Here is a 24,069-nt window from a genome sequence, read left to right as displayed (position 1 = left end):
CGCAGCGCGCGCTCCAAGATGGCGGCGGCGGGGCCCGAGTCCGGCGGCAGCAGCGGCAGCAGCGGCGGCCTCGGCGGTACCGGCCGGGAACGGGCCCGGGGGGCGCGGCCGGGGGCTCGCAGGGGGCCCGGGGGGCGCGGCCGGGGGGGTGCGGGTCAGGGCAGGGCCGGGGAGTGGTCTGGGGGCGTGAGGGGCTGAGGGGGCAGCGTGAGGGTGAGGGGGCTCTGAGGGCGTGAGGGGAATGGGGCGATCTGAGGGGGATTTGGGGGGCTATGAGAGGGTTCTGGGGGGCTATGAGGGTGATTATGGGGGCTATGAGGGGTCTGGGGGCGTGAGGGGCTGAGGGGAATGGAGGGAGGAGGGAATGGAGGGTCACCGGGGGATTTTGGGGGGCTATGAGGGGGATTTGCGGGGTTATGAGGGGTTTTCTGGGGGTTATGAGGGTGATTATTGGGGTTACGAGGGGTTTTGGGGGGTTATGAGGGGTCTGGGGGCGTGAGGGGGCTCTGAGGGGTCTCGGGGTGAGGGGTTTTTTGGGGGGTCTTTGGGGGTTTTGGGTGGGTTCAGGGCTGGGAGGCTGAGGGGGTTTTGGGGGTTCCTTTGGGGTGCAGATCTGTGGGGCTGAGGGGGTTTTTGGGGTCTTTACGGGGTTGTTTTGGGAGGGGCAGTGGGAATCTTGAGGAGGGGATGTGGATCTTCCCTGGGGGAATTATTCTGGGGGGTTTGCAGCTTCCTGGGGGAATTATTTTGGGGGGTTTGGATCTTCCTGGGGGAGTTTTGGGGGTGTCTGAGGTGCCGTGGGGGGAATCCAGACCCAGCTTTTCCCCGGGCAAACCGAATCCCGAGCTTCCCTTTCCCTGTGGAACACCTGGGAATGCGCGGGGGGCCCTGAGAGGCCCCAAATTCCCAAAATAAAAAGGGAAGAAAGCCGGTGGGAGCGGGGCGGGGAGGGAGCGGTGTGTCGGTGCCAGGGAAACTCGATTCCCGTTCCCGTCCGGTGACTCACGGGGGTGGGAGCGGCTCCCGGGATCCCAAATCCCAGAAAAATCCCAAAGAGAGCCCGGGGCCGGGCACGGGAGCCGGGAAAGGGCTGGAAGCGCCGCCCCGCAGGCTTTTCTGGGGGCAAACCCGCGGGTTTCGGGCTATTAAAGCCGGGATTTTCCCTTTCCCTGCTTTTCCCTGAGCCTGGCGGGATTGCCGGGAGGACCCAGCGCTTCATCCCGATTTTTTTCAGCTCCAAATCCCCTTTCCCACCTTCAGCTCTGGGCCCAGCTCCGTGCAGATTCCATTTGGGAGGAGATTTTTCCTCCTCAGTTACCCTGGAGGGATTTAAGGCCTGATCCCTGGTTTTCTGGCTCTTTATCCGTGGGGTTTTGGGGGATTTGGAGCCAGGAGCTCCAGGAGAGCAGCGCGCGTGGGTGGGATAACTCAGGGTGTGTGGTTTGTAGGATTTCCCCCTGGTTTTGGGGGATTTGTCCCATTTTTCTGGGATAGATTCTTTCTCAGTGTGGGTTTTCCTTTCTTTTGGCAGGATCCAACACCTTCAAGAAGTCCCTGACTCCTGAGGTGGGTTCCAGGCTGGAAAAATCCCCAATTTCAGCTTTTCCTGCTCCTTCTCCAAGCCTGCCTTGGCCCCGAGCAGCTCCTCCCATGGGGATTTTGGGAATTTATCCTTCCCAAGGGAATTCCTGCTCCAAAACCCCAATCTGTCCCAGAACCACCCCCAAAACCCCCGGGAAAATCCAATTTAAGGGCTCCTGGGTGAATCCTTGGATCCCTGGGCTGGGAATCAGCGGATTGGGATTTGCAGCTTGCCCGGAATTCCTCCTGGAACGTTGGAATTACCGCGGGAAAAGCCCAGCCCAGCTTCCCATGGATTCCAGGAGTAAAACCCAAACCTTTCCAGGTGGTTTTGGGTGGCAAAATCCCTGTAAAAAATCAAATTTTCCAACTTTTTTGTTTCTCTCTTCCTCTTTTTTCTTTTCCCAAGATGCCGGGAGGGTCCCAAACCATCCGCAAAGGCCACAGAGGCGTGGATTCCACAGGGGAAACCACCTACAAAAAGGTAAATTCCCACTTTCCTTTCTCGTTTCCCGAGGAGTTTTGCCTGGGATCACTGTGGGAATGGGAGCAGATTCCATGGAAACGAAGGAAAAAAGAGAATTTTGGGGTTTTTTTCCCCGTTTTAATTCTCATCGAATTCCCATTTCCACTCAGTTTCCGTTCCCATTGAATTGGTCTCGTTCCCATTGAGTTCCTGCAATTCCCATTGAGTTCCTGCAATTCCCACTGAATTCCTGCAATTCCCACTCCCATTGGATTCCATCCGTTCCCGCTGAGTTCCCATTGAGCTCCTGTTACCTTTCCCACCAAATCCCTCCCATTCCCACTGTGCTCCAGCCATTCCCAGCCCCGTTCCCGCTGGAATTCCCGCTTCCAGCCCTGTTGCCAGCTGGAATTCCCATTCCCACTGTGCTCCAGCCATTCCCAGCCCCATTCCCGGCTGGAATTCCCGTTTCCCGCGTTCCCCGGCGCTGAAGGGCGCCATCCAGCTGGGGTCATGCTCACGTGGGCAGCCCGTGCTCCCGTCCCCATTCCCGTTCCCGCTGTAATTCCCGTTTCCCTGCCCCAGACGACGTCGTCGGCGCTGAAGGGCGCCATCCAGCTGGGGTCATGCTCACGTGGGCAGCCCGTGCTCCCGTCCCCATTCCCGTTCCCGCTGTAATTCCCGTTTCCCTGCCCCAGACGACGTCGTCGGCGCTGAAGGGCGCCATCCAGCTGGGCATCACGCACACCGTGGGCAGCCTGAGCACCAAGCCCGAGCGCGACGTGCTCATGCAGGACTTCTACGTGGTGGAGAGCATCTTCTTCCCCAGGTCAGCCCCGGCCTCCCCCGCCCCGCCCGGGCGCTCCCCGCGCGGTGCCGGCCCCGTTCCGGAACGTTCCGTGTCCCCGCAGCGAGGGCAGCAACCTGACCCCCGCGCACCACTACAACGACTTCCGCTTCAAGACCTACGCGCCCGTGGCCTTCCGCTACTTCCGCGAGCTCTTCGGCATCCGGCCCGACGACTACCTGGTCAGCGCCGCCGCGGCCCCTCTGCCCGGCCCGGGGGTGCCCTGGGGTGCCCTTTTCCCCTTTACCTTTCTCTGGGATTCCCTGGGATTCTCTGGGATTCCCTTTTCCCCTCTCCCTTTCCCTGGGATTCCCTGGGATTCCCTTTTCCCCTCTCCCTGGCCTCTGGGATGCCCTGGGATTCTCTGCAATTCCTTTTTTCCCTTTCCCTTTTCTCTTTCCCTTTTCCTTCTCCCTTTTCTCTTCTCCTTGCCTCAACTATCCTGGAATTCTCCTTTCCTTTTTCCTTTTCCCTTTTTCCTTTCCTGGAATTCCTTTTTCCCCCTCTCGGTTTTCTCCCTTCCCTTCCCTGGAATTCCCTTTTCCTCTTTTCCCTTTTCCCCTTTCCATTTTCAGTTTCCCTTTTTCCCTTTTCATTTTCCTTTTCCCCTTTATCCCTTTTGTTGTTCTTTTCCATTTCCTTTATCCTTCCCTTCCCTTTTCCCCTTTTTCTTTCCTCACTTTCCCCCTCTTTTTCCCCCTTTCCCCCCGTTTTTTCCCATTTTTCTCCCTTCCTCCCCGGTATTTTGGGCCATCTTTCCCCTTTTTCCTTCCCACACAATTCCACCTTTCCCCTTGTGCTGCCGCCCAGCCGCTCCTGGCTGCCCTTCCCTGGTGTGAACCGTGCTCCTGCTGGTTCTGAGCAGGAGAACCCCAATCCCCTGCTGTTCCCAGGAAATCCCCAAACCCCAAATCCCAATCCCCAATCCCCAATCCCCCGCTGTTCCCATAAACCCCACAAACCCCACGAACCCCAATGACTGTCCCCGTGGTGTCCCCGCAGTGCTCGCTGTGCAGCGAGCTCCTGATCGAGCTCTCCAACTCGGGCGCCAGCGGCTCGCTCTTCTAAAACCCCATGAACCCCACAAACCCCACAAACCCCAATCCCACCCCACTGCCCTGCTGCCCCCACAAACCCCACGAAACCCCCATGAACCCCACAAACCCCACGAACCCCAATCGGTGTCCCCGCAGTGCTCGCTGTGCAGCGAGCCCCTGATCGAGCTCTCCAACTCGGGCGCCAGCGGCTCGCTCTTCTACGTCTCCAGCGACGACGAGTTCATCATCAAGACCGTGCAGCACAAGGAGGCCGAGTTCCTGCAGAAGCTGCTGCCCGGCTACTACATGGTGAGAGCGCCCGGATTCCCGGGAATTCCGGCTATTCCGGCGATTCCTGGCAATTCTGGCGATTCCCGGCCCGGGAACCCAGGACGCCCCGGCCAGCGCCCGGAGCGCTGCCGGCAGCGGGGCTGGGCTCTCATCCCCCCGGCTTTGAGCCCTTCCCGAGCCCTCAACCCCTAAAATCCATGGGAAAGCCCCTGAAATCCATGGGAAAGCCCCTGAAATCCATGGGAAAGCTCCTAAAATCCATGGGAAAGCTCCTATAATCCATGGGAAAGCTCCTAAAATCCACGAGAAGGCCCCAAAAATCCACGGGAAAGCCCTAAAATCTCTGTAAAAGCTCCTAAAATCCACGAGAAGGCCCCAAAAATCCGTGGGAAACGCCCTAAAATCCATGGGAAAGCCCTAAAATCCATGGAAAAGCTCTAAAATCTGTGGGAAGGCCAAAAAAATCCATGGAAACCCCCTAAAATCCATGGAAAACTCCCTATAATTCCCCCAAAACCCCCATAAATCCCCTCTAGTTCCCCCAAAACCCCCTAAAACTCCCCATAATTCCCCCAAAACCCCCCATAATTGCCCGTAATTCCCCCAAAACCCCCTAAAACTCCCCATAATTCCCCCAAAACCCCCCTTAATTCCCCGTAATTCCCCCAAAGCCCCCGTGCCCCTGCCTGACCCCCCGTTTCCCCCCAGAACCTGAACCAGAACCCGCGCACGCTGCTGCCCAAGTTCTACGGGCTGTACTGCGTGCAGGCGGGCGGCAAGAACATCCGCATCGTGGTGATGAACAACCTGCTGCCGCGCTCCGTGCGCATGCACCTCAAGTACGACCTCAAGGGCTCCACCTACAAGCGCCGCGCGTCCCCCAAGGAGCGCGACAAGGCCTTCCCCACCTTCAAGGACCTGGACTTCATGCAGGACCTGCCCGACGGGCTCTTCCTGGACGCCGACATGTACAACGCGCTCTGCAAGACGCTGCAGAGGGACTGCCTGGTGGGCGTGGGGCTGCGCCGGGATCTGGGGGGAATGGGGGGTGCTCTGGGGTTTTTAGTGGGAATTGGGGGTTCTCTGGGGTTTTTAGTGGGGTTTGGGGGGAAAGTGGGGGTGCTCTGGGGTTTTTCCTGGCTTTTTGTGGGAAAACTGGGGGTGTTCCACCCTTTTTCCATGTTTGGGGCTTTTGATGGAACCCTTGTGCTCGTTCCACTCTTTCTCTATGTTTTTGGGGTTTTTGATGGAACCCTTGTGCTCGTTCCACTCTTTCTCTATGTTTTTGGGGTTTTTGATGGAACCCTTGTGCTCGTTCCACTCTTTCTCCACGTTTTTGGGGTTTTTGATGGAACCCTTGTTCTGGTTCCACTCTTTCTCCATGTTTGGGGTTTTTGATGGAATCCTTGTTCTGGTTCCACCCTTTCTCCACGTTTTTGGGGTTTTTGATGGAACCCTTGTGCTCGTTCCACCCTTTCTCCATGTTTGGGGTTTTTGATGGAACCCTCGTTCCGGTTCCACCCTTTCTCCATATTTTTGGGGTTTTTGATGGAGCCCTTATTCTGGTTCCACCCTTTCTCCATGTTTGGGGTTTTTGATGGAACCCTTGTTCTGGTTCCACCCTCTCTCCCCGTTCCGGGGCTCTTTGATGGAGCGTTCCTCTGGCAGCCCCCGCGCCAGGATCCGTCCCCGTTTCCACATGGGAAGGGCAGGAACCCCCGGCCGTTCCCGAATCCCGTGTTTCCCGCGGGCAGGTGCTGCAGAGCTTCAAGATCATGGACTACAGCCTGCTGGTGGCCATCCACAGCCTGGACCAGGCGCAGCGCGAGCGCGCCGCCGCCGGCGCCCACCGCGAGCGCGACCCCCGCGGCCGGCCCGCCGCCCAGAGAGCGCTCTACTCCACGGCCATGGAGTCCATCCAGGGGGAGGCTCGCAGAGGGGGCACCATCGAGACTGACGACCAGTGAGATGGGCTGGGATGGACTGGGATGGACTGGGGTTAACTGGGATTTACTGGGATTTACTGGGATTGGTCAGCATTGACTGGGATGGACCGGGCAGGGAGCGCTCTACTCCACGGCCATGGAGTCCATCCAGGGGGAGGCACGGAGAGGAGGAACCATCGAGACTGACGACCAGTGGGATGGGCTGGGATGGACTGGGATGGACTGGGGTTAACTGGGATGGACTGGGGTTAACTGGGATGGACTGGGATTAACTGGGATGGACTGGGATGGGCTGAGCAGGCAGCGCTCTACTCCACGGCCATGGAGTCCATCCAGGGGGAGGCACGGAGAGGAGGAACCATCGAGACTGACGACCAGTGGGATGGGCTGGGATGGACTGGGATTGGCTGGGAATTACTGGGGTTTACTGGGATCCATTCCCCAATCCCATTCCCCCTTCCCCATTCCCCACTCCCTGACCACATTCTCTGACCCCATTCCCATTTCCTATTCCCTAAACCCGTTCCCCATTCCCAATCCCATTCCCAATCCCATTCCCCGTTCCCCAATCCCCATTCCCACTCCTAATCCCAGTCCCAATCCCATTCCCAATCCCATTCCCAATCCCATTCCCTGATCCCGTTCCCCATCCCCATTCCCATTCCCCATTCCCAATCCCATTCCCACTCCCTGACCCCACTCCCCACTGCCTCGTCCAGGATGGGCGGAATTCCCGCCCGGAATTCCCGGGGGGAGCGGCTGCTGCTCTACATCGGCATCATCGACGTGCTGCAGTCCTACAGGTCAGCCCTTAATTGCTGCTTAATTACCCCTTAATTAACCTCGGGGTCCCTCCGGACCAGGAGTTCCCACCGTGGGCTCCAGGCCCCGGGAATTCCCGGGAATTCCTGGGAATTCCTGCTCCGTTCCCTCCCCGCAGGTTCGTCAAGAAGCTGGAGCACTCCTGGAAGGCCCTGGTGCACGATGGGGTGAGTGGGAAGTGGGGATTTCCATGGAAAAACGGGAATTTTTTAATGGAAAAACGGGAATTTTTAAATGGAAAACCGGGAATTTTTAAATGGAAAAACAGGAATTTTTATGGAAAAAGTGGGAATTTCTATGGAAAAACGGGATTTTTATGGAAAAACGGGATTTTTTATGGAAAAACGGGAATTTTTGTGCAAAAGCAGAGTTTTTTTGAGGGGAAAATGGCCTTTTTAAGGACTAATGGCTCTTTCTCATGGAAAACCCCCACTCTTAAAGGAAAACTCCCAATTTCAAAGGAAAGTCCCCAACTTTTAAGGGAGCTCCCCAGATTTTTAAGACTTTCCCCCAAATCCCTGGGATTTCCCCCCAAATTCCTGGGATTTATTCTCAAAATCCTGGGATTTCCCCCCGAATCCCTGGGATTTATTCCCAAAATCCTGGGATTTCCCCCTGAATCCCCGGGATCTCCCCCCAGGTTCCCGCAGTTCCTCCCCAGGCCCCTCGGGGCTGCCCCTCCCTGCCGGAATTCCGGGATTTCGGGGCTCATTCCCGTTTTTCCAGGACACGGTGTCCGTGCACCGGCCCAGCTTCTACGCCGAGCGCTTCCAACGCTTCATGTGCCACACGGTGTTCCGCAGGATCCCGCGTGAGTGCCCCAGTTCCCCCCTTTCCCCTGGAATTCCCAGATCTCGGACCCCCCTCCCCATTTCCCCCCTTTATTCCCGGCTTTTTCCTGCAGTTTTTCAGCTTTTCTCCTTCTTTTTTTCCCCAAAAAAAGCTGGAAAAGTTCATTTTTAACCCCTTTTCCGTGTTTTCCTGCTTTTTTGTAGTTTTCCCTGTTTTTTCCAGCTTGCTTTTTCCTTTTCCTGACGTAAAAATTCCCTGGAAAAGTTGGAAAAGTGCTTTTATTTTTATTTTTGGGATTTTCCCCCCCCCTTTTCCTTCGTCTCTTCCTTCTCTTTCCCTGAAAACCTCCCTGAAAATCTCCTTTATTTTCCCTGGAAAACGCTTTCCTTGAGGATTCCCCCTTCCTCGCTGTCCCGGGATCCCGGGATGATCGGTGTCCGTGGAATTCCCTTGCAGTGAAGGCCTCCCCGTCCAAGAAGGGCCGGGGCGGGGGCGCCGCGCCCCGCAGGAGCTGCCAGGGGGGGCCCCCGAACCCCAACCCCAACCCGAACCCGGGCGACGCCAGGGCCCCGCCGGGACCCGAGCTGGAGCTGGAGCAAGGTGGGGCAGCGAGGCCGGTCCCAAAATCCCCGTCGGTATCCCAAAAACCCCTTAGGTGTCCCAAAAACCCCTTCGGTATCCCAAAAACCCTGTCGGTGTCCCAAAAACCCCTTCGGTATCCCAAAAACCCTGTCGGTGTCCCAAAAACCCCTTCGGTATCCCAAAAACCCCGTTGGTGTCCCAAAATCCCCATTTTTATCCCAAAACCCCCGTTTTCATCCCACAGAATCCCTGTTTGTATCCCAATGCAGGTTCCCAACCCCGTTCCCAGTTTCCCGTTCCCAGTTTCCTGTTCCCAGTTTCCCATTCCCATTCCTGACCCTGTTCCTGTTGCAGGTTCCCGTTCCCAGTCCCAGTTTCCCGTTCCCATTCCTGACCCCGTTCCCAGTTTCCCATTCCCAGTTTCCCACTCCTGTTCCCGTTGCAGGCTCCCATTCCCATTCCCAGTTTCCCAATCCCACTCCCGTTCCCAGTTTCCCATTCCCAGTTTCCCACTCCTGTTCCCGTTGCAGGCTCCCATTCCCATTCCCAGTTTCCCAATCCCACTCCCGTTCCCAGTTTCCCGTTCCCGTTCCCAGTTTCCCATTCCTGTTGCAGGCTCCTGTTCCCAGTTTCCCGTTCCCATTCCCACTCCCATTCCCGTTCCCAGTTTCCCGTTCCCAGTTTCCCGTTCCCGTTGCAGGCTCCCGGCCGGATCTGCTGCCACGCTCGGTGCCGGGGCCCGGCGGGGCCGCGCTGTCGCCGTCCCTGTCCCCGTCCCCGTCCCTGTCCAGCCCCTCCCTGGGCAGCGCCGGCCGCGCCTCCCCGCCCAGCAGGTGACCCAGGGAATGGGATTGGGGTCGGGAAAGGGATTGGGGTCGGGAACGGGGATTGGGGTCGGGAAAGGGATTGGGGTCGGGAAAGGGATTGGGGTCGGGAACGGGGATTGGGTTTGGGAATGGGGATTGGGGTCGGGAATGGGGATTGGGGTCGGGAAAGGGGTTTGGGATTGTTCCTGAGGGGTTTGGAGTCGGGAATGGGGGTTTGGGATTGGGAAAAGGGGGTTTGGGAGCATTCCCGGGTTTTCGGGGTCGTTCCTGAGGCGCTGGGAGCTCTGCCCTGCTCCAGCCCCTCTCGGGGAGGTTTCCCTGTGGGAAATGGGGAATCCCAATGGCTGATCCCAATCCCTGTGGCTGATCCCAATCCCCGTGGCTGATCCCAATCCCCGTGGCTGATCCCAATCCCATGGCTGATCCCAATCCCATGGCTGATCCCGCTCCCGCACTGATCCCGATCCCGCTCCCGCAGGTCCGTGGGGGTGGAGGTGCACCCGGGGCCCGGCGCAGCGCCCGCCGCCCTGCCCAGGTGAGCCCGTCCGGCTTCTCTGGGATCATCCCGGGAATTCCGGGCTTGCAGCTCGCTGCTCCCAAACTTCTGGGCTTCTGGGAAACCCCCAAATCCGGGGCTCCCGCTGCTCCTGCTCCCAAATTCCCTGGAACTGGGGCCATCCTGGGCTGGAATTCCCGTGGAATTCCCTGGAACTGGGGCCATCCCGGGCTGGAATTCCTGTGAGATTCCCTGGAAATGGGGCCATCCCGGGCTGGAATTCCCGTGGGATTCCCTGGAACTGGGCCCATCCCAGGCTGGAATTCCCATGGGATTCCCTGGAATTGGGGCCATCCCGGGCTGGAATTCCCGTGGGATTCCCTGGAAATGGGGCCATTCCGGGCTGGAATTCCTGGGGAATTCCCTGAAACTGGGGCAATCCCGGGCTGGAATTCCCGTGGGATTCCCGGGGAATGTTCTCTCCACCCACAAATCCCACAGAATTCCCGGGAATATTCTCTTCCCGGGAATATTCCCTCCATCCGTGGGATTTTCATGTGGAACTCCCGGGGATCCTCCTCACCCCTGAGCTCCCGGGTGGAATTCCCGTGGGGTTTCCTCTTTCTCCGCGTTCTCCGTGGCAAAGCCCGGATTTTCCGGGTGCTTTTCCTGGGATTTCCCGGGAATTCTGGGGTTGGGGCCAAGGGCTGGCGTTTCTCAGCTCTCCCCCCAGAATTCCCGTTTTTCCCGTTGTTTTTCCCGTTGTTCTTCCAGCGGATCCCCCGGCCCCTCGCTGCCCCTGGAGCTGGAGGAGCTGCAGGAGACCGAGATCAGCTTCGTGAGTGTTTTCCATGGAAAAAAAACGGGAATTCCCAGGGACTGGGGGGTTTGGATCCCGGAGTTTCCCAGGAATTCCCGGGATCGGCTCTTCCCTCCTTCCCGGGGCTTCGGGCAGCCCCAGATCCCTGGAATGGGAGGAAAAGCAGGGAAACCCCTCATTCCCAGGGGCTGGAATGTCCCAGATCCCCCAGATCCCTGGAATGGGAGGAAAAGCAGGGAAACCCCTCATTCCCAGGGGCTGGAATGTCCCAGATCCCACCCGGAGCATTCCCAGATTTCCCCTCCTTTCCCGGGGCTGGGAATTCCGGGATCCCCCCCCGGCGTTCCCGGCGAGGTTCCGGCTTTCCCTCCTTCATTCCCGGCTCTTTCTCTTCCCAGTGAATCGGCGCCTCGGGATCCCAGGAATTCCTGCTTTTCCCAGCGCTCCGGAGCCGCCGCCGCGGGAACGGCCCCAGGAATTCCCCTGGAAAACCGGGAATGGCCCTGGAAAAGCGGGAACGGCCCCGGGAATGGCCCTGGAAAAGCAGGAACAGCCCCAGGAATTCCCCTGGAAAAGCGGGAATTCCCCAGGAAAAGCAGGAATGGCCCCGGGAATGGCCCTGGAAAAGCGGGAATTCCCCAGGAAAAGCGGGAATTCCCCAGGAAGAAGCAGGAATGTCGGGATCCCCCCGGAATTCCGAGCCTCTGGGAAGGCCCAGCACTGCAGGGACAGAAACCTCGGGAGCAGGGCCCTGGAATTCCCAGGAATTCCCGGATTTGGGGATGGAAGGAGGGGGAGAATTCCCGGAAAATTCCCGGCGGGAGTCGGAGCCGCGCCGATTTTTTGGGGGGGAATTTTTTGGGGGAATTTTGGAATTTCTTTGGATTTTTATCCCGATTGGGGTTTTTTTGTGGAATTCCCGTAGGATCCCATCCCGGCTCTCAGTCCTGGGGGGATTCCTGGGATTATTGATTATCGATTATTGATCATTAATTTTTATTCCAACGTCGGGCTTTGCTCCGGCTTTTCCGTGGGAAAGCCCCTGGAAAACAGGGAAAAGGAGGAGAGCTCGTGGAGAGCTCCTGGCTCCTCCTGTCCCAGCAGGAACTTCGGGAAGCTTTTCCCACAATCTGGGAGGAGTTTTGGCGATTTTTGGGATTTTTTGGGGGAATTTTTGGGATTTTTTGGGGGAATTTTGGGATTTTTTTGGGATTTTTGGGGATTTTCAGACTCCGAGCCCATCCCGGGGATTTCCTCCCAGATTTTTTAAGGATTTCCCCCCAAAATCCCGGCTCAAATCCCGCTTTTCCAACCCCCGAATCCCGTTTTTTTACCGCCTCTGCCAATCCCACGAAATCCCCAGGGCGGATTTTGGGATGGGACGAAAACCCCAAACCCTGAGCGAGGAATTGGATCCCAAAATCCCCGAAATTCCCGAAATCCCCAAAGCCCGGGGCAGCCGCCGGGGCTGGAGCAGCTTTTTGCTCCATCCCTGTTTTTTTTACGAAAGAGCTCCCGGTTCCCGCCTGGAAAATCCCGTTTCGGGGCGGGAGGGAATTCCCTCCCACGGTTTTTAAGGAAAATTGGAATTTTCCTGCCCGGAAATCCCGGATCTCCCCCTGGAACGGCCCCGGCGGGGGGAATCTGGGACCTTTTCCTTGGAATGTTTGTCTATATTAGACACAGGCCCTCCCGTCCCCTTTTATTCCCATTTTTTAGCGGATCACGAGGGGAAATCTCCCCCAATTTTTTCCCAATTTTCCCCATTTTTTCCCCAATTTTTCCTCAAATTTTCCCCATTTTTTCCAAATTTTTTCCAATTTTTTTCCCAATTTTTTCCAATTTTTCCCCCGATTTTTCCCCACTTTTCCCCAACCCCCCCTCAGAATGGAATATTTATGAATATTTAACTATTTTTGGGACAATTCCCTTTTTTCCTGGGAATTCTCCCCGTCCGGGGCTGGGGGGCTGGGCCGGGTTTGGAATTTCTGGGATTTGGTGTTCCAGAGGGGAAATCCGGGAATGCTCCGGGGAGGAGCCCCTGCACTGGGGCGGATCCCGGGAATCCCCTGGACGGAGAGGAATTCCTGGAGTTTTCATGGACCTGGGACGGAATTCCCTGGATTCGGGACGGAATTCCCCTGGATTTGGGATGGACAGTTCCTGGATTTGGGGACGGACATTCCCTGGATTTGGGATGGAATTCTCCTGGATTTGGGAATAGAAATTTCCTGGATTTGGGATGGAATTTCCCTGGAGTCGGGAATGGTTTTTGTGGAATTTTCCCGGAATTCCCTTGGATTTGGGAATGGAATTCCGCTGGATTTGGGGTTGGAATTCTCCTGGATTTGGGAATAGAAATTTCCTGGATTTGGGATGGAATTCCCCCTGGACTCGGGAGTGGTTTTTGTGGCCCTGGGGACATTCGGGGGGACACTGGGGACAAGGGGACAGAGGGGCCATGGGGACACCCCTGGGTGGCACAGGGGGACAGGAGACACCCCCGGGCTGTTCTCGGAGCCCCTCGCAGAGCCCGCGGGGGGTGGGGGGAGGAGGGGACCGTTGGGGACAGTGCGGGACCTTTGGGGACAGTGCGGGACCTTTGGGGACAGTGCGGGGACAGCGGTGGCCCTCGCCGCCATGGTGCCCCGCCCTGGACTACAACTCCCAGAGCGCTTCGCGCCGCGCCCCGCCTAAACGGGCCGCGCTGGTTGGCCGCGGGCCCGGGCCAATCAGCGTGCGCGTTGTTGGGCGCTGCGGGAGCGGGCCGGCGCTGAGGGGAGGAAGGAGCCAAGATGGTTCTGGAGAGCACCATGGTGTGGTGAGCGCCCCGAGAGCCCCCGAGAGCCCCCGGGCAGCCCCCGGGCAGCCCCCCGCGACCCCCGGGCAGCCCCCGAGCAACGCCCGGCAGCCCCCGCGCAACCCCCGGCCCGCCCCGCCGCTTTCCCTGAGTCATGGCGGGGGGGCGGAGCGGGCCGGGCCTGAGGGGACAGGGGGACAGGGGGGACATGAGGGGACAGGGTGGCACAGGGGGGACATGAGGGCACAGGGAGTGCAGGGGGTGATGGGGAGAGAGGGACAGGAGAGGACAGGGTGTGAGGGGGAGACAGGGCCTGAGGGGACAGAGGGGGACAGGAGGGGGCAGGGAGGGTCTGGGGCAGATTTTGTGGGGTGAGCTTCCCCTGTTCCCAAAAAACGCCAGATTTTGGGAGGATGAACGTCAGCCATTCCCAGGAAGTGCCAGCTGTGGGGGATGAACATCAGCCCTCCCCAGGACAAAGGAGATTTTGGGGAATGATCCTTGGTTATCCCAAAAAAAAATCAGGTTTTTGTGGTAAACCTCGGCACTGCCGTAGAAATCCCATTTTAGGCTGGAACGAGCCTCATTGTCCCCTGAAAGGAAGCAGATTTTAGGGAGCTGAACCCCAGCCACCCCAGCAGAGGGAATTCCTGGGATTCCCCTGCAGCATTCCCAGGTTTTTTTGGGAATTGCGGTGTGGGTAACAGCGAGTATGTGCGGAATAAACCCCGATTTCCCCCAAAAATCCAATTTTAGGCAGCTAAACCCCGTCATTCCCCTTGATCGCCCCAGCAGAGGGAATTCCTGGGATTCCCCTGCAGCATTCCCAGGTTTTTTGGGAATGCAGTGTGGGTAACAGCAAGCACGTGCAGAATAAACCTGGTTTTTCCGCAAAAATCCAATTTTAGGCAGCTAAACCCCATTTCCCCCAAAAACACCGCAGCCACCCCAGCAGAGGGGATTCCTGGGATCCCCCCGAGCCATTCCCGGGCTTTTTTTTGGGAATTGCAGCGTGGACAACAGCGAGTACATGCGGAACGGGGACTTCCTGCCCACGCGGCTGCAGGCGCAGCAGGACGCCGTGAACATCGTGTGCCACTCCAAGACCCGCAGCAACCCCGAGAACAACGTGGGGCTCATCACCCTGGCCAAGTGCGCGCCGGAGGGGACGGGATACCGGGATACCGGGAATACCGGGAGAGTCGGGGATACCGGGAGAGTCGGGAATACCGGGAGGGGCCGGAATACCGGGAGGGGATGGGAATCACGGGAGGGGATGGGAATTCCTGGGAAGGCCCAGAATGCCCAGAAAGGCCCAGAGTTCCCGGGAAGGCCCAGAATTCCTGGGAATCGCTCCCAGATTCCTGGGAATCACTCCCAGATTCCTGGGAATCCCTCCCAGAATTCCTGGGAATCCCTCCCAGATTCCCGGGACTCCCCCAGAATTCCCGGGAATCCCCCAGAGTTCCCAGGAAGGCCCAGAATTCCCGGGAATGCCCCAGAATTCCCGCGTTTCCTGCAGTAACTGCGAGGTGCTGACCACGCTGACCCCCGACACCGGGCGCATCCTGTCCAAGCTGCACTCGGTGCAGCCCAAGGGCAAGATCACCTTCGGCACCGGCATCCGCGTGGCCCACGTGAGTCCCGCGGCATTCCCAGTGCTCCCGGTGTTCCCGGCGCTCCCGCGGCGCCCTCGGGGCTTGTGGGAAGCGGCTTCCCCTGGGACTGGGCCGGGGGGGCTTGTGGGGAGAGCGGTGGGGGAGGCGTTAAAGCAGAAACCCCTGGGAGTCCACCAGAAATCCCTGGAAATTTCATAGAAATCCATGGGAATCCCCCATAAATCCATGGGAATCCCCCATAAATCCATGGGAATCCCCCATAAATCCATGGGAATCCACCACAAGTCCATGGGAATTGCACAGAACCCCCCCCAAATCCCAAGATTTCCGGCCCAGCCCTGCTGCGCCCCTTGAGCCCCATCCCCTGGAGCAGATCCCGGGATCTGGGGGCGGGGGGGATCCCGGTTTTGCCGGGAGCGGCCCCTGATCCGGGTTCCGGTGCAGCTGGCGCTGAAGCACCGGCAGGGCAAGAACCACAAGATGAGAATCATCGCCTTCGTGGGCAGCCCCGTGCACGACAGCGACAAGGACGTGAGCGCGCGCGGCTCGGGGCTGGGATGACGGGATAACAGCGGGATAACAGCGGGAATAATCACGGGATTGGGGCTGGAATCACGGGATAACAGCGGGAATAATCACAGGATCAGGGCCGGGATCACGGGATAACAGCGGGATAACAGCGGGAATAATCACAGGATCAGGGCTGGGATCGGGGCCGGGATCGGGGCTGGGATCACGGGATAACAGTGGGAATAATCACAGGATCAGGGCTGGGATCACAGGATAACAACGGGATTGGCTCCCAGAAAATCCAGGGCTCAGCCCAGGATTGGCCCAGGACTGGGGAGGGTCACAAGAGTGCATCCTTGGGATGGATCCCTTGGATGGATCCCTGGGCTGATCCCTGGGCTGGATCGGGAGTGTCCGTGGGATCCGGGCGCTGGGCCAGGTCCCAGATCCCAGATGCAGCTGATCCCAGGGAATTGCTGCTTCCTCCCAGCTGGTGAAGCTGGCCAAGCGCCTGAAGAAGGAGAAGGTCAACGTGGACATCATCAACTTCGGGGAGGAGGTGAGAGTCCCGGGAAGTGCCGGTTCCGGGGGAATACGGGGCCTTCTCCAGCTCCCTGTTGGGGCTGGAAAATCCTGACTGCTTTTCTTGGGGATGGTGTCAGCCCCTGAGGGTTCTGGGGGCTTTTCCAAGGCCGGCCTTGCAATTCCCAACCTTTCCCGGACCCCAAACCCCGCTGGGGATTTGCCGGCGGCTGGATCCGGCGTTCCCAGCGCCCTCTCCCGGCCCCACAAAACCCCGGTGCGCCGCCCCCGGCCCCCTGAGCGTGCCGCGTCCCGCAGGAGGCCAACACGGAGAAGCTGACGGCGTTCATCACGGCGCTCAACGGCAAGGACGGCAGCGGCTCGCACCTGGTGACGGTGCCGCCGGGGCCCAGCCTGGCCGACGCCCTCATCAGCTCGCCCATCCTGGCGGGCGAGGGCGGCGCCATGCTGGGCCTGGGCGCCTCCGACTTCGAGTTCGGGGTGGATCCCAGCGCTGACCCCGAGCTGGCTCTGGTAGGGATCCCGGAATTCCCAGAATTACTGGGATTGGGGCATTTACAGCACCAAAATCCCAAATGTCCCTGTGGGTGAGGGTGGTGCCATGCTGGGCCTGGGCAGCTCCAAGCTGGGGGTGGATCCCAGCGCCGACCCCAGGGGATCCCGGAATCCCCAGGAATTGGGGGATTTCCCACGTTACGATCCCACAAACCCCAAATCTCCCGCCTCCCACACCGCCAGCCCCAAAATCCCCAGGAACCGGGCAATTCCCCGTGTCAGAATGCCACGGAACCCCCGTGCCCCCTGAGCCCCCCGTGCCCCGGTGCCGAGCGGGTTTGGGGTCGGTTGGCAGGCGCTGCGCGTGTCCATGGAGGAGCAGCGGCAGCGGCAGGAGGAGGAGGCGCGCAGGGCGGCCGCTGCGTCCGCCGCCGAGGCCGGGATCGGCGCCACCGGCGGGGACGGTGAGGGGCTGGGAACGGGACTGGGAATGGGATTGGGAACGGGATTGGGAATGGGATTGGGAACAGGATGGGATTTATGGGATTAACGCTGCGTCCGCCGCCGAGGCCGGGATCGGCGCCACCGGCGGGGACGGTGAGGGGCTGGGAATGGGATTGGGAACGGGATGGGGAATGGGATTGATGGGATTGAGAATGGGGTTGGGAACAGGATTGAGAATGGGATGGGATTTATGGGATTAACGCTGCATCTGCCGCCGAGGCCGGGATCGGCGCCACCAGCGGGGACGGTGAGGGGCTGGGAACGGGACTGGGAACGGGATGGGGAATGGGATTGATGGGATTGAGAATGGGATTGGGAACGGGATTGATGGGATTGGGAACGGGATTGAGGGGATGAGATTTGTGGGATGGGAATGTAGGGCTGGGATGGGAACGAGGAGGGCTAAAAAGCAGGATGGGTTTGGACTGGACATTCGGGATTAACCCTTCCCTGGGCGGGTGGGGACACCCATCCATCCCTGGATTCCCGGGGCACCCCCTGGATTCCCGGGACGCCCCGTGCCCCCCGGGACACCCGGTGCCGTGCCGCGGCAGAGTCGGACGAGGCCCTGCTCAAGATGACCATCGGGCAGCCGGACTTCGGCCGCGCGGGGCTGCCGGACCTGAGCTCCATGAGCGAGGAGGAGCAGATCGCCTACGCCATGCAGATGTCCCTGCAGGGCGCCGGTGCGTGCGGCCCCGGGAAACCTGGGAAAACCCCGGGAAAACCCCGGGAAACCCCGGGAATGGCAGCGGCTGCTCTTGAGGCTGTCCGTGCATTTTTGGGGTTGGGCTTTTGCAGAGTTCGCCCAGGCCGAGGCGGCCGAGGTGGACAGCGGGGCGGCCATGGACACGTCCGAGCCCGCCAAGGTGGGGCTGCGGGAATTCCCGGCTTTCCTGGCATTCCCGACTCGCTCTGGCACATCCCATCAATCCCATCCATCCCATCATTCCCATCAATCCCATCCATCCCATCCATGCCATCAATACCATCCATCCCATCAATCCCAAATGCCCCCAGGCTGATCCCAAATCCCGATCCCCCTCTGCTCCCCATTCCCGGTGCCTCTCCCCGTTCCCGGTGCCGTTCCTGGTGCCTCTCCCCATTCCCGGTGCCGCTCCCCACGCCGTGTCCCCCGTTCCCGGTGCCGTTCCCCACGCCGCGTCCCCCGTTCCCGCAGGAGGAGGACGACTACGACGTGATGCAGGACCCCGAGTTCCTGCAGAGCGTGCTGGAGAACCTGCCTGGCGTGGACCCCAACAACGAGGCCATCCGCAACGCCATGGGCTCCCTGGCCTCGCAGGCGCACCGCGACAGCCGGGACAGCCGGGAGCAGCAGCGGGAGCAGCAGCGGGAGCAGCAGCGGGACAGGAAGGACGAGGAGAAGAAGTGAGGGAACGGGAAAGTGCCGGCAGCGCCCGCGGGGAGCTCCTGGCGCTGCGGGAATGAGCAAAGGAATGCCCTGGGAATGCTGGGAGTGATTAAAGGAATTCATTGGGAATGGCAAGAGTTTCTTGGGAATTCTGGAAATGATTAAAGGAAATTTTTGGGAGTTCTGGGAACGATTGAAGGGATTTATTGGGCGTTCTGGGAATGATTAGAGGAATTTCTTGGGTATTCTGGGAATGATCGAAGGAACTTCTCGTGGACTCCTAGAAGAATAAAAGGAACTCCCCGTGCTGGGGTTCCTGGGAGCAGGAATTGCCCGCAATTCCCGGGAACTCGGGCGTTGGGAATTCCCGCAGCAGCTCCCGGCGTCCCCCGCGGGCTGTTTACCCGGGGAGGCGGGGCTACGCTGGTGAATGGCAGGAGGATAAACCAATCAGAGAGCGGGAGAGCGGATGTTGTAGTTCAGGCGGCTATTATGTTGATGAGATGGGCGGGGTTAAATATGAGTGGCAGCCCTGCGGAATAATGAGCGGCGAAAATTGGATTGGCGGGCTTTTGGGCACTCCAGCCAATGGGAGAGCGAGGAAATTGAGGCGGTCTTGAGTGACAGCGCTATCCGCCAATGGCACCTTGGAACATGCGGACGTGGGCGGGGCATTCCCGCAGACGCCTCTGTGAGTGACAGCGCTGGCAGCCAATGCGAGGAGAGGATTGAAGGCATTCCGGGCCCGGGTTGGGCGGGGTCTGGTGCTGAGGGACGAATCCCGCGGCCAATAGGAGCCCGTGGCTGGGAGCCGCCGCCATGGACGCTCCCTGAGGCCAATGGCGGCCGGAACCCGCGCTTGATAAACAGCGCTCTTCGACCAATGAAAAGCGAGACAAGGAGGGTTAATTGATAGACAGCGCTTTCAACCAATCGGAAGCGAAATGCGCCAGCTCTGACAAGCAATAGGAAGCGAGGATATCGCGGTGGGCGAGGCTTTGCGAGTTGAATGACACCCGCGCTTCCCAATCAACACTCCCGGCGTGGGGCGGGTCCCTCTCAGCCAATGGGGAGTGCGGACGGCCGCGTTCAGCACAGAGTGACAGCGAAACGAGCCAATCAGAATGTGGATTATGTTGAATGACGGCTCGTACAGCCAATGGGACAGCGCGGCGAGGGCGGGAACGCGCGGCGCGAGCGGCCGGCGGGGCGGGGGGGCCAAGCAGGAAGTGGCGGAGGGGAAGCGGCGCCGCTGAGGGGCCCGAGCGGGACCGGGATCGGAACCGGGATCGGGAATTGGGATCGGGAATTGGGATCGGGAACCGGCATCGCCAACCGGCAGCGGCAGCCAGGACCGGCCGCGGGGAGCGCCCCGCAGGTAGCGGGGCCCGAGGGGCGGGAGCGGCCTGAGGGGGTCAAGGCCTGGGGGGGGCGCGGCATGGGCGGGAAGCGCGGCCTGAGGGGCCCGGCCCCGAAACCCGGGGCTTGGAGGGGCCGGCGTCGCCTCTTCCCTCGGAAAATCCCGGGATTTGGGGGGCCGCGGTCACCCCCCCATTCCCGGGATTCGGGGGGTCACGGTCACTCCCTGCGACAGAAAATTCCCGGGGTTTGGGGGGTCACGGTCGCCCCCGCCCATCCCGAACAGCGGGATTCGGAGGGGTCATGTTCAAGTCTTCCCACAAAAAAAACCCGGGAATTGTGGGGGACAGGATCATCCCCCCATCCTGACATTCTGGGGGGTCTCGGTCAGTCCTTCCCCATCCCAAATCCCGGATTGGGAGCGGTCACGGTCATCCGCTCCGCCCTGGGATCTGGGGAGTCTGGGGTCGGGGTGGGGAGTTTGGGGTGGGGAGTTTGGGATGGGGATGGGGAGTTTGGGATGGGGAGTTTGGGGTGGGGATGTGGAGTTTGGGATTGGAAGCCTGAGATCGGGTGGGGGCCTTGGGATCCTGGGTATTTGGGAAAACCCCAAAATCCCACGGAATCCCTGCCCACATCTCCACCCTCCCCTCCCCCCTTGTGGGAGTCCCGGGAAAATCGGGAATGCCGAGACAATCGGGAATGCGGAGCCCTCCTGGCTCCCGCCGGGGCTTTGGGATTGCCGTGGCCTTTGGGATTTTGGGGGTGCCGGGAGCGGGGCCAGGCTGCGGGGCCGGCAGATGGCCGCGAGTTAATCCCCTCCAAATCCCGGGAATTTAATCCCGCACGGATCCCCCGGGACGAGGCAGCTGCGCCGGGAGGGGGCAGCGGGACGGGGTTTGGGATCGGGATGGGGGCGGCTGGAATTGGGGATTTAGGGTTGGGAGTTTGGGATTGGGATTTCGGATCAGGACCGGGGCTTTGGGATCAGTTTGGGACCCGGGATTTGCCCCAGCGGATTTTGGGGATAATCCCTCCCTGAGCCGGGGAGGGTTTCCCAAACCCGATCCCAAACAGGGATTGTTGATTCCCAAAGAGAAGCCGGGGTCGGGATCAGGGGGGAAGGAGTTGGGCCGGGGAAATCCGGGATCCACCCCGGGCATTCCCAGCGATTTGGATGTGAATGGGAAAGGACAAAGAGCGCGATTCCCCCCGGAAAACAATTCCCAGCTTCTCCAGAGGAGTCGTTCCCTGCCTGGGGAGGCTTCCCTGGGGTGAAAGGGCAGGAAAAGGGGGATCTGGGGAGGAGAAGGCCTCTCCCGAGGCACATTCCAGAGGGAACCTGAGTGGAATCCCACCTGATCGGGGATTTCCAGAAGCCTCAGATCCAGGGGGAGTTTGGGGCTGGTGCTGGGGTTGGATCCACGGTCTTTCCCCTTTTTCCAAGCTGGAAAACCGTGGGATCAAAGCCCCTCCTCATGAAAGGAACCTTTACCATAAAGAAACTAAAACTCATCGGAGCTTCCAGGGCTCCAGGAAGGGCCGGAATTCCGGGGGTTAACAGGGAATTGTTGTCCCTGGGATGTGACAGATCCTGGGCCCGGCTCCAGGTCGGGAACAGGGCCGGGATTGAGCCGGGATGGGGCCGGAATTGCCGGGATGGGCTCGGATCCCGAGGCTGTCCCGGCACCTCTGGGAACGCAGGGGATGGAGCAGCAGCAGGGCTGGGGCGGGAGGGGGGATTTCGGGATGGAATGGGGAGTTTTGGGACAAAAGGCAGAGTTTTTGGGATGGAGAGGAGGTGTTTGGGCTGGAAGGAGAATGGGAATGGAAAAGGCTGCGGGACATCAGGATTCCCTGGGCTTTGTGGGGATGGAAACCCGGGAATTCCCCCTTGGAACCCCAAACTGCCCCGCCCTGATCCCTTTCCCCCCAGCCCCCAGCCATGGGGGACATGAAGACCCCGGATTTCGACGACCTCCTGGCCGCCTTCGACATCCCCGACATTGACGCCAACGAGGCCATCCACTCGCACCACGAGGAGCCCGAGGCCCACGGCAAGCAGCTGCCGGGGGAGCCGGGCCCCGCCGGGGCGCCCGAGCCCGCGCTGCCCCACACCGACATCTCGGCCGTCAGCGTCATCGTCAAGAACACCGTGTGCCCCGAGCAGCTGGAGGGCAAGGACGGGCACGGGCTGGCGCCCCGGCTGCTGCAGAACGGCTTCGGGGCCCCCGAGGGGCCGCGCTCGCCCGGCGCCCGCCTCGGCGACGCCAACGGCGAGTGCTGGGCCAAGGAGAAGGGCGCCAAGGCTCTGGATTCTGTTCTCCCACTTCAGCCCCGACCCCCACGAGGACGGCGCCAACCTCATCGACAGGGCCGCGAGGGCAAGGCCAAGGAGAAGGCGCTGGCCGTGCCCTCGCTGGCCGCGTCCCCCACGCCCTCCCTGGACTGCAAGGAGCCGGCGGGGCGCGGAGGGGCTGGAGCCGGCCTTCCCCGCGCCCTTCCGCGCCGGCGACGCGGCCCAGCCCGCCGCCCCGCGTCAAGAAGGAGGAGTCGGACCCGGAGGAGGGCCGCGGGCAGGGGCTGCAGCCCCAAGGGGCTGGTGCTGGATCACCTCAAGGCCGTCGGCGTCCGCTACCCGGGCCGGGACTCGGCCGCGGCGCCCTGGCCGGCGGCGGAGCCGGCAGTGCCGGACGGCGGCGGCGTGGCTGAGCTGAAGCGCTCGCCCGGCAGCCCCCGGGAGTCCTTCTCCTCGCCGGGAATCCCCATCCCGCCTTCCCCCAAGCAGCTCTCCCTGAAGGAGGAGCGGGAAATGCTGGGCAAACCCCAGGGGAGCCCTCCCAGCGTGTCCAGCGCCGAGGAGGAGGAGGAGGAGGAGGAGGAAAACACCAACTCACCGTCCTCCAGCTCCTCGCGGCCGCTCAAGGTGCGCATCAAAACCATCAAAACCTCCTGCGGCAGCATCACCAGGACGGTCACCAGGGTGTTCCTGGACTCGGAGCCGCCCTCCACCAAAACCCCCGGCGAGCAGAATTGCCAGGAACCCTTGGAGTGCCCCGCCGGCCTCGCCACGGAGGCCAAGGAGAAGTCGGAGCTCTCCAGCCCTCTGAAGGGCACGGAAGGGCCCAAAATCGTCAGCGTGCAGCTGGGCAACGGCACCAAGCTGAAGGGCACGGTGCTGCCCGTGGCCACCATCCAGAGCGCCAGCAGCGCCATGCTCATCGCCGCCAGCGTGGCCCAGCAGAAGTCCGTGGTCCTGCCGGGGAAAGGCGGCAAATCCGTGGCCAAGAACATCCTGAACCTGGTGCCGCAGCCGCTGCCCAAGGGGGACGGCCGCGCCAACGGCGGCGCCAAGGCCAACGGCGGCGCGGCGGCGCCCAAGGCGGCGCCCGGCGTGGCCGGCACCGTCATCTCGCGCAGCCAGTCCAGCCTGGTGGAGGCCTTCAACAAGATCCTCAACGGCAAGAACCTGCTGCCCACCTACAAACCCAACCTGAGCCCCCCGGCCGAGTCCAGCCTGGCGCTGCCACCCTCGGGCTACCGCTGCCTGGAGTGCGGCGACGCCTTCGCGTTGGAGAAGAGCCTGGCGCGGCACTACGACCGGCGCAGCATGCGCATCGAGGTCACCTGCAACCACTGCACCAAGCGCCTGGTGTTCTTCAACAAGTGCAGCCTGCTGCTGCACGCCCGCGAGCACAAGGACAAGGGGCTGGTGATGCAGTGCTCGCACCTGGTGATGCGGCCCATCGCGCTGGAGCAGATGATCGGCCAGCCCGACGTCACCCCGCTGGCCTCGCTGGCCCTGCCCGCCGGCAAGGTGGCCCAGGAGGGCGGGGGCGCGGCGCCGGAGCTGCCCGTGCTGCCGCTGGGCTCCGAGCAGAGCAGCTACAGCTGCTTCAGGTGCCTGGAGTGCAAGGAGCAGTGCAAGGACAAGGCCGGGCTGGCGGCGCACTTCCAGCAGCTCGGCGTGGCCACCAGCAGCAGCAGCACGGTGAGAGGCTGGCGGTGCCGGGCTGGGCCTGGGAGGCACGGGGAGGTGGGTCAGGGGGGTGGCAGGTGGGTCAGGGGGGGTGGCAGGTGGGTCACGGGGTGGCAGGTGGGTCACAGGGGTGGGAGGGCACTGGGAGGTGGCAGGAGATGGGGGGGGTGATGGGAAGGTGGTGGAGAAGGTGGGAGAACAGTGAGAACATCCAGCCTTGGATCTGTGGATCCGTTCATCCTGTCAGTCCTGATCCCCACTGGAATTCTCCCAGAACCCTTTGGGATCCTGGTTTCAGTTGGGATTCTCCCAGAACCCTTTGGGATCCCGCTCCCAGCTGGGAATTCTCCAGGATCCCAGAAGCATTGCAGACCCGTTCCC

The 24,069-nt window shown here is 60.8% G+C and overlaps 2 protein-coding genes across 2 annotated transcripts in view; both read left to right on the top strand.

The window, feature by feature from the left end:
- On the top strand, positions 1–18,530 carry LOC119711449 (putative PIP5K1A and PSMD4-like protein). Its single transcript, XM_038161692.1, has 25 exons — positions 1–76; positions 1,532–1,566; positions 1,991–2,065; positions 2,746–2,876; positions 2,959–3,076; positions 4,088–4,240; positions 4,931–5,230; positions 5,977–6,185; positions 6,888–6,971; positions 7,109–7,157; positions 7,717–7,801; positions 8,239–8,382; positions 9,065–9,197; positions 9,670–9,726; positions 10,462–10,525; positions 13,291–13,328; positions 14,319–14,459; positions 14,830–14,944; positions 15,371–15,457; positions 15,927–15,995; positions 16,277–16,492; positions 16,830–16,938; positions 17,533–17,664; positions 17,780–17,847; positions 18,159–18,530. The coding sequence occupies exons 1-25, from the start codon at positions 19–21 to the stop codon at positions 18,369–18,371; spliced, it is 2,883 nt and encodes a 960-aa protein (XP_038017620.1). The 5' UTR covers positions 1–18; the 3' UTR covers positions 18,372–18,530.
- Positions 18,531–19,554: 1,024 nt separating this feature from the next.
- Positions 19,555–24,069, top strand: part of ZNF687 (zinc finger protein 687) — a 10,488-nt gene continuing 5,973 nt past the window's right edge. Inside the window, 7 exon segments of the mRNA XM_038161965.1 lie at positions 19,555–19,728; positions 21,646–22,026; positions 22,028–22,082; positions 22,085–22,169; positions 22,171–22,230; positions 22,232–22,280; positions 22,282–23,700. Coding sequence (XP_038017893.1) covers positions 21,655–22,026; positions 22,028–22,082; positions 22,085–22,169; positions 22,171–22,230; positions 22,232–22,280; positions 22,282–23,700 — 2,040 coding nt within the window. The 5' untranslated portion in view covers positions 19,555–19,728; positions 21,646–21,654.

Source organism: Motacilla alba, chromosome 25 (genome assembly GCF_015832195.1).
Source record: "Motacilla alba alba isolate MOTALB_02 chromosome 25, Motacilla_alba_V1.0_pri, whole genome shotgun sequence".
Classification (NCBI taxonomy): Eukaryota; Metazoa; Chordata; class Aves; order Passeriformes; family Motacillidae; genus Motacilla; species Motacilla alba.
Note: the sequence above shows the minus strand (reverse complement) of the source record. Positions and strands in the feature narration are given on the sequence as shown.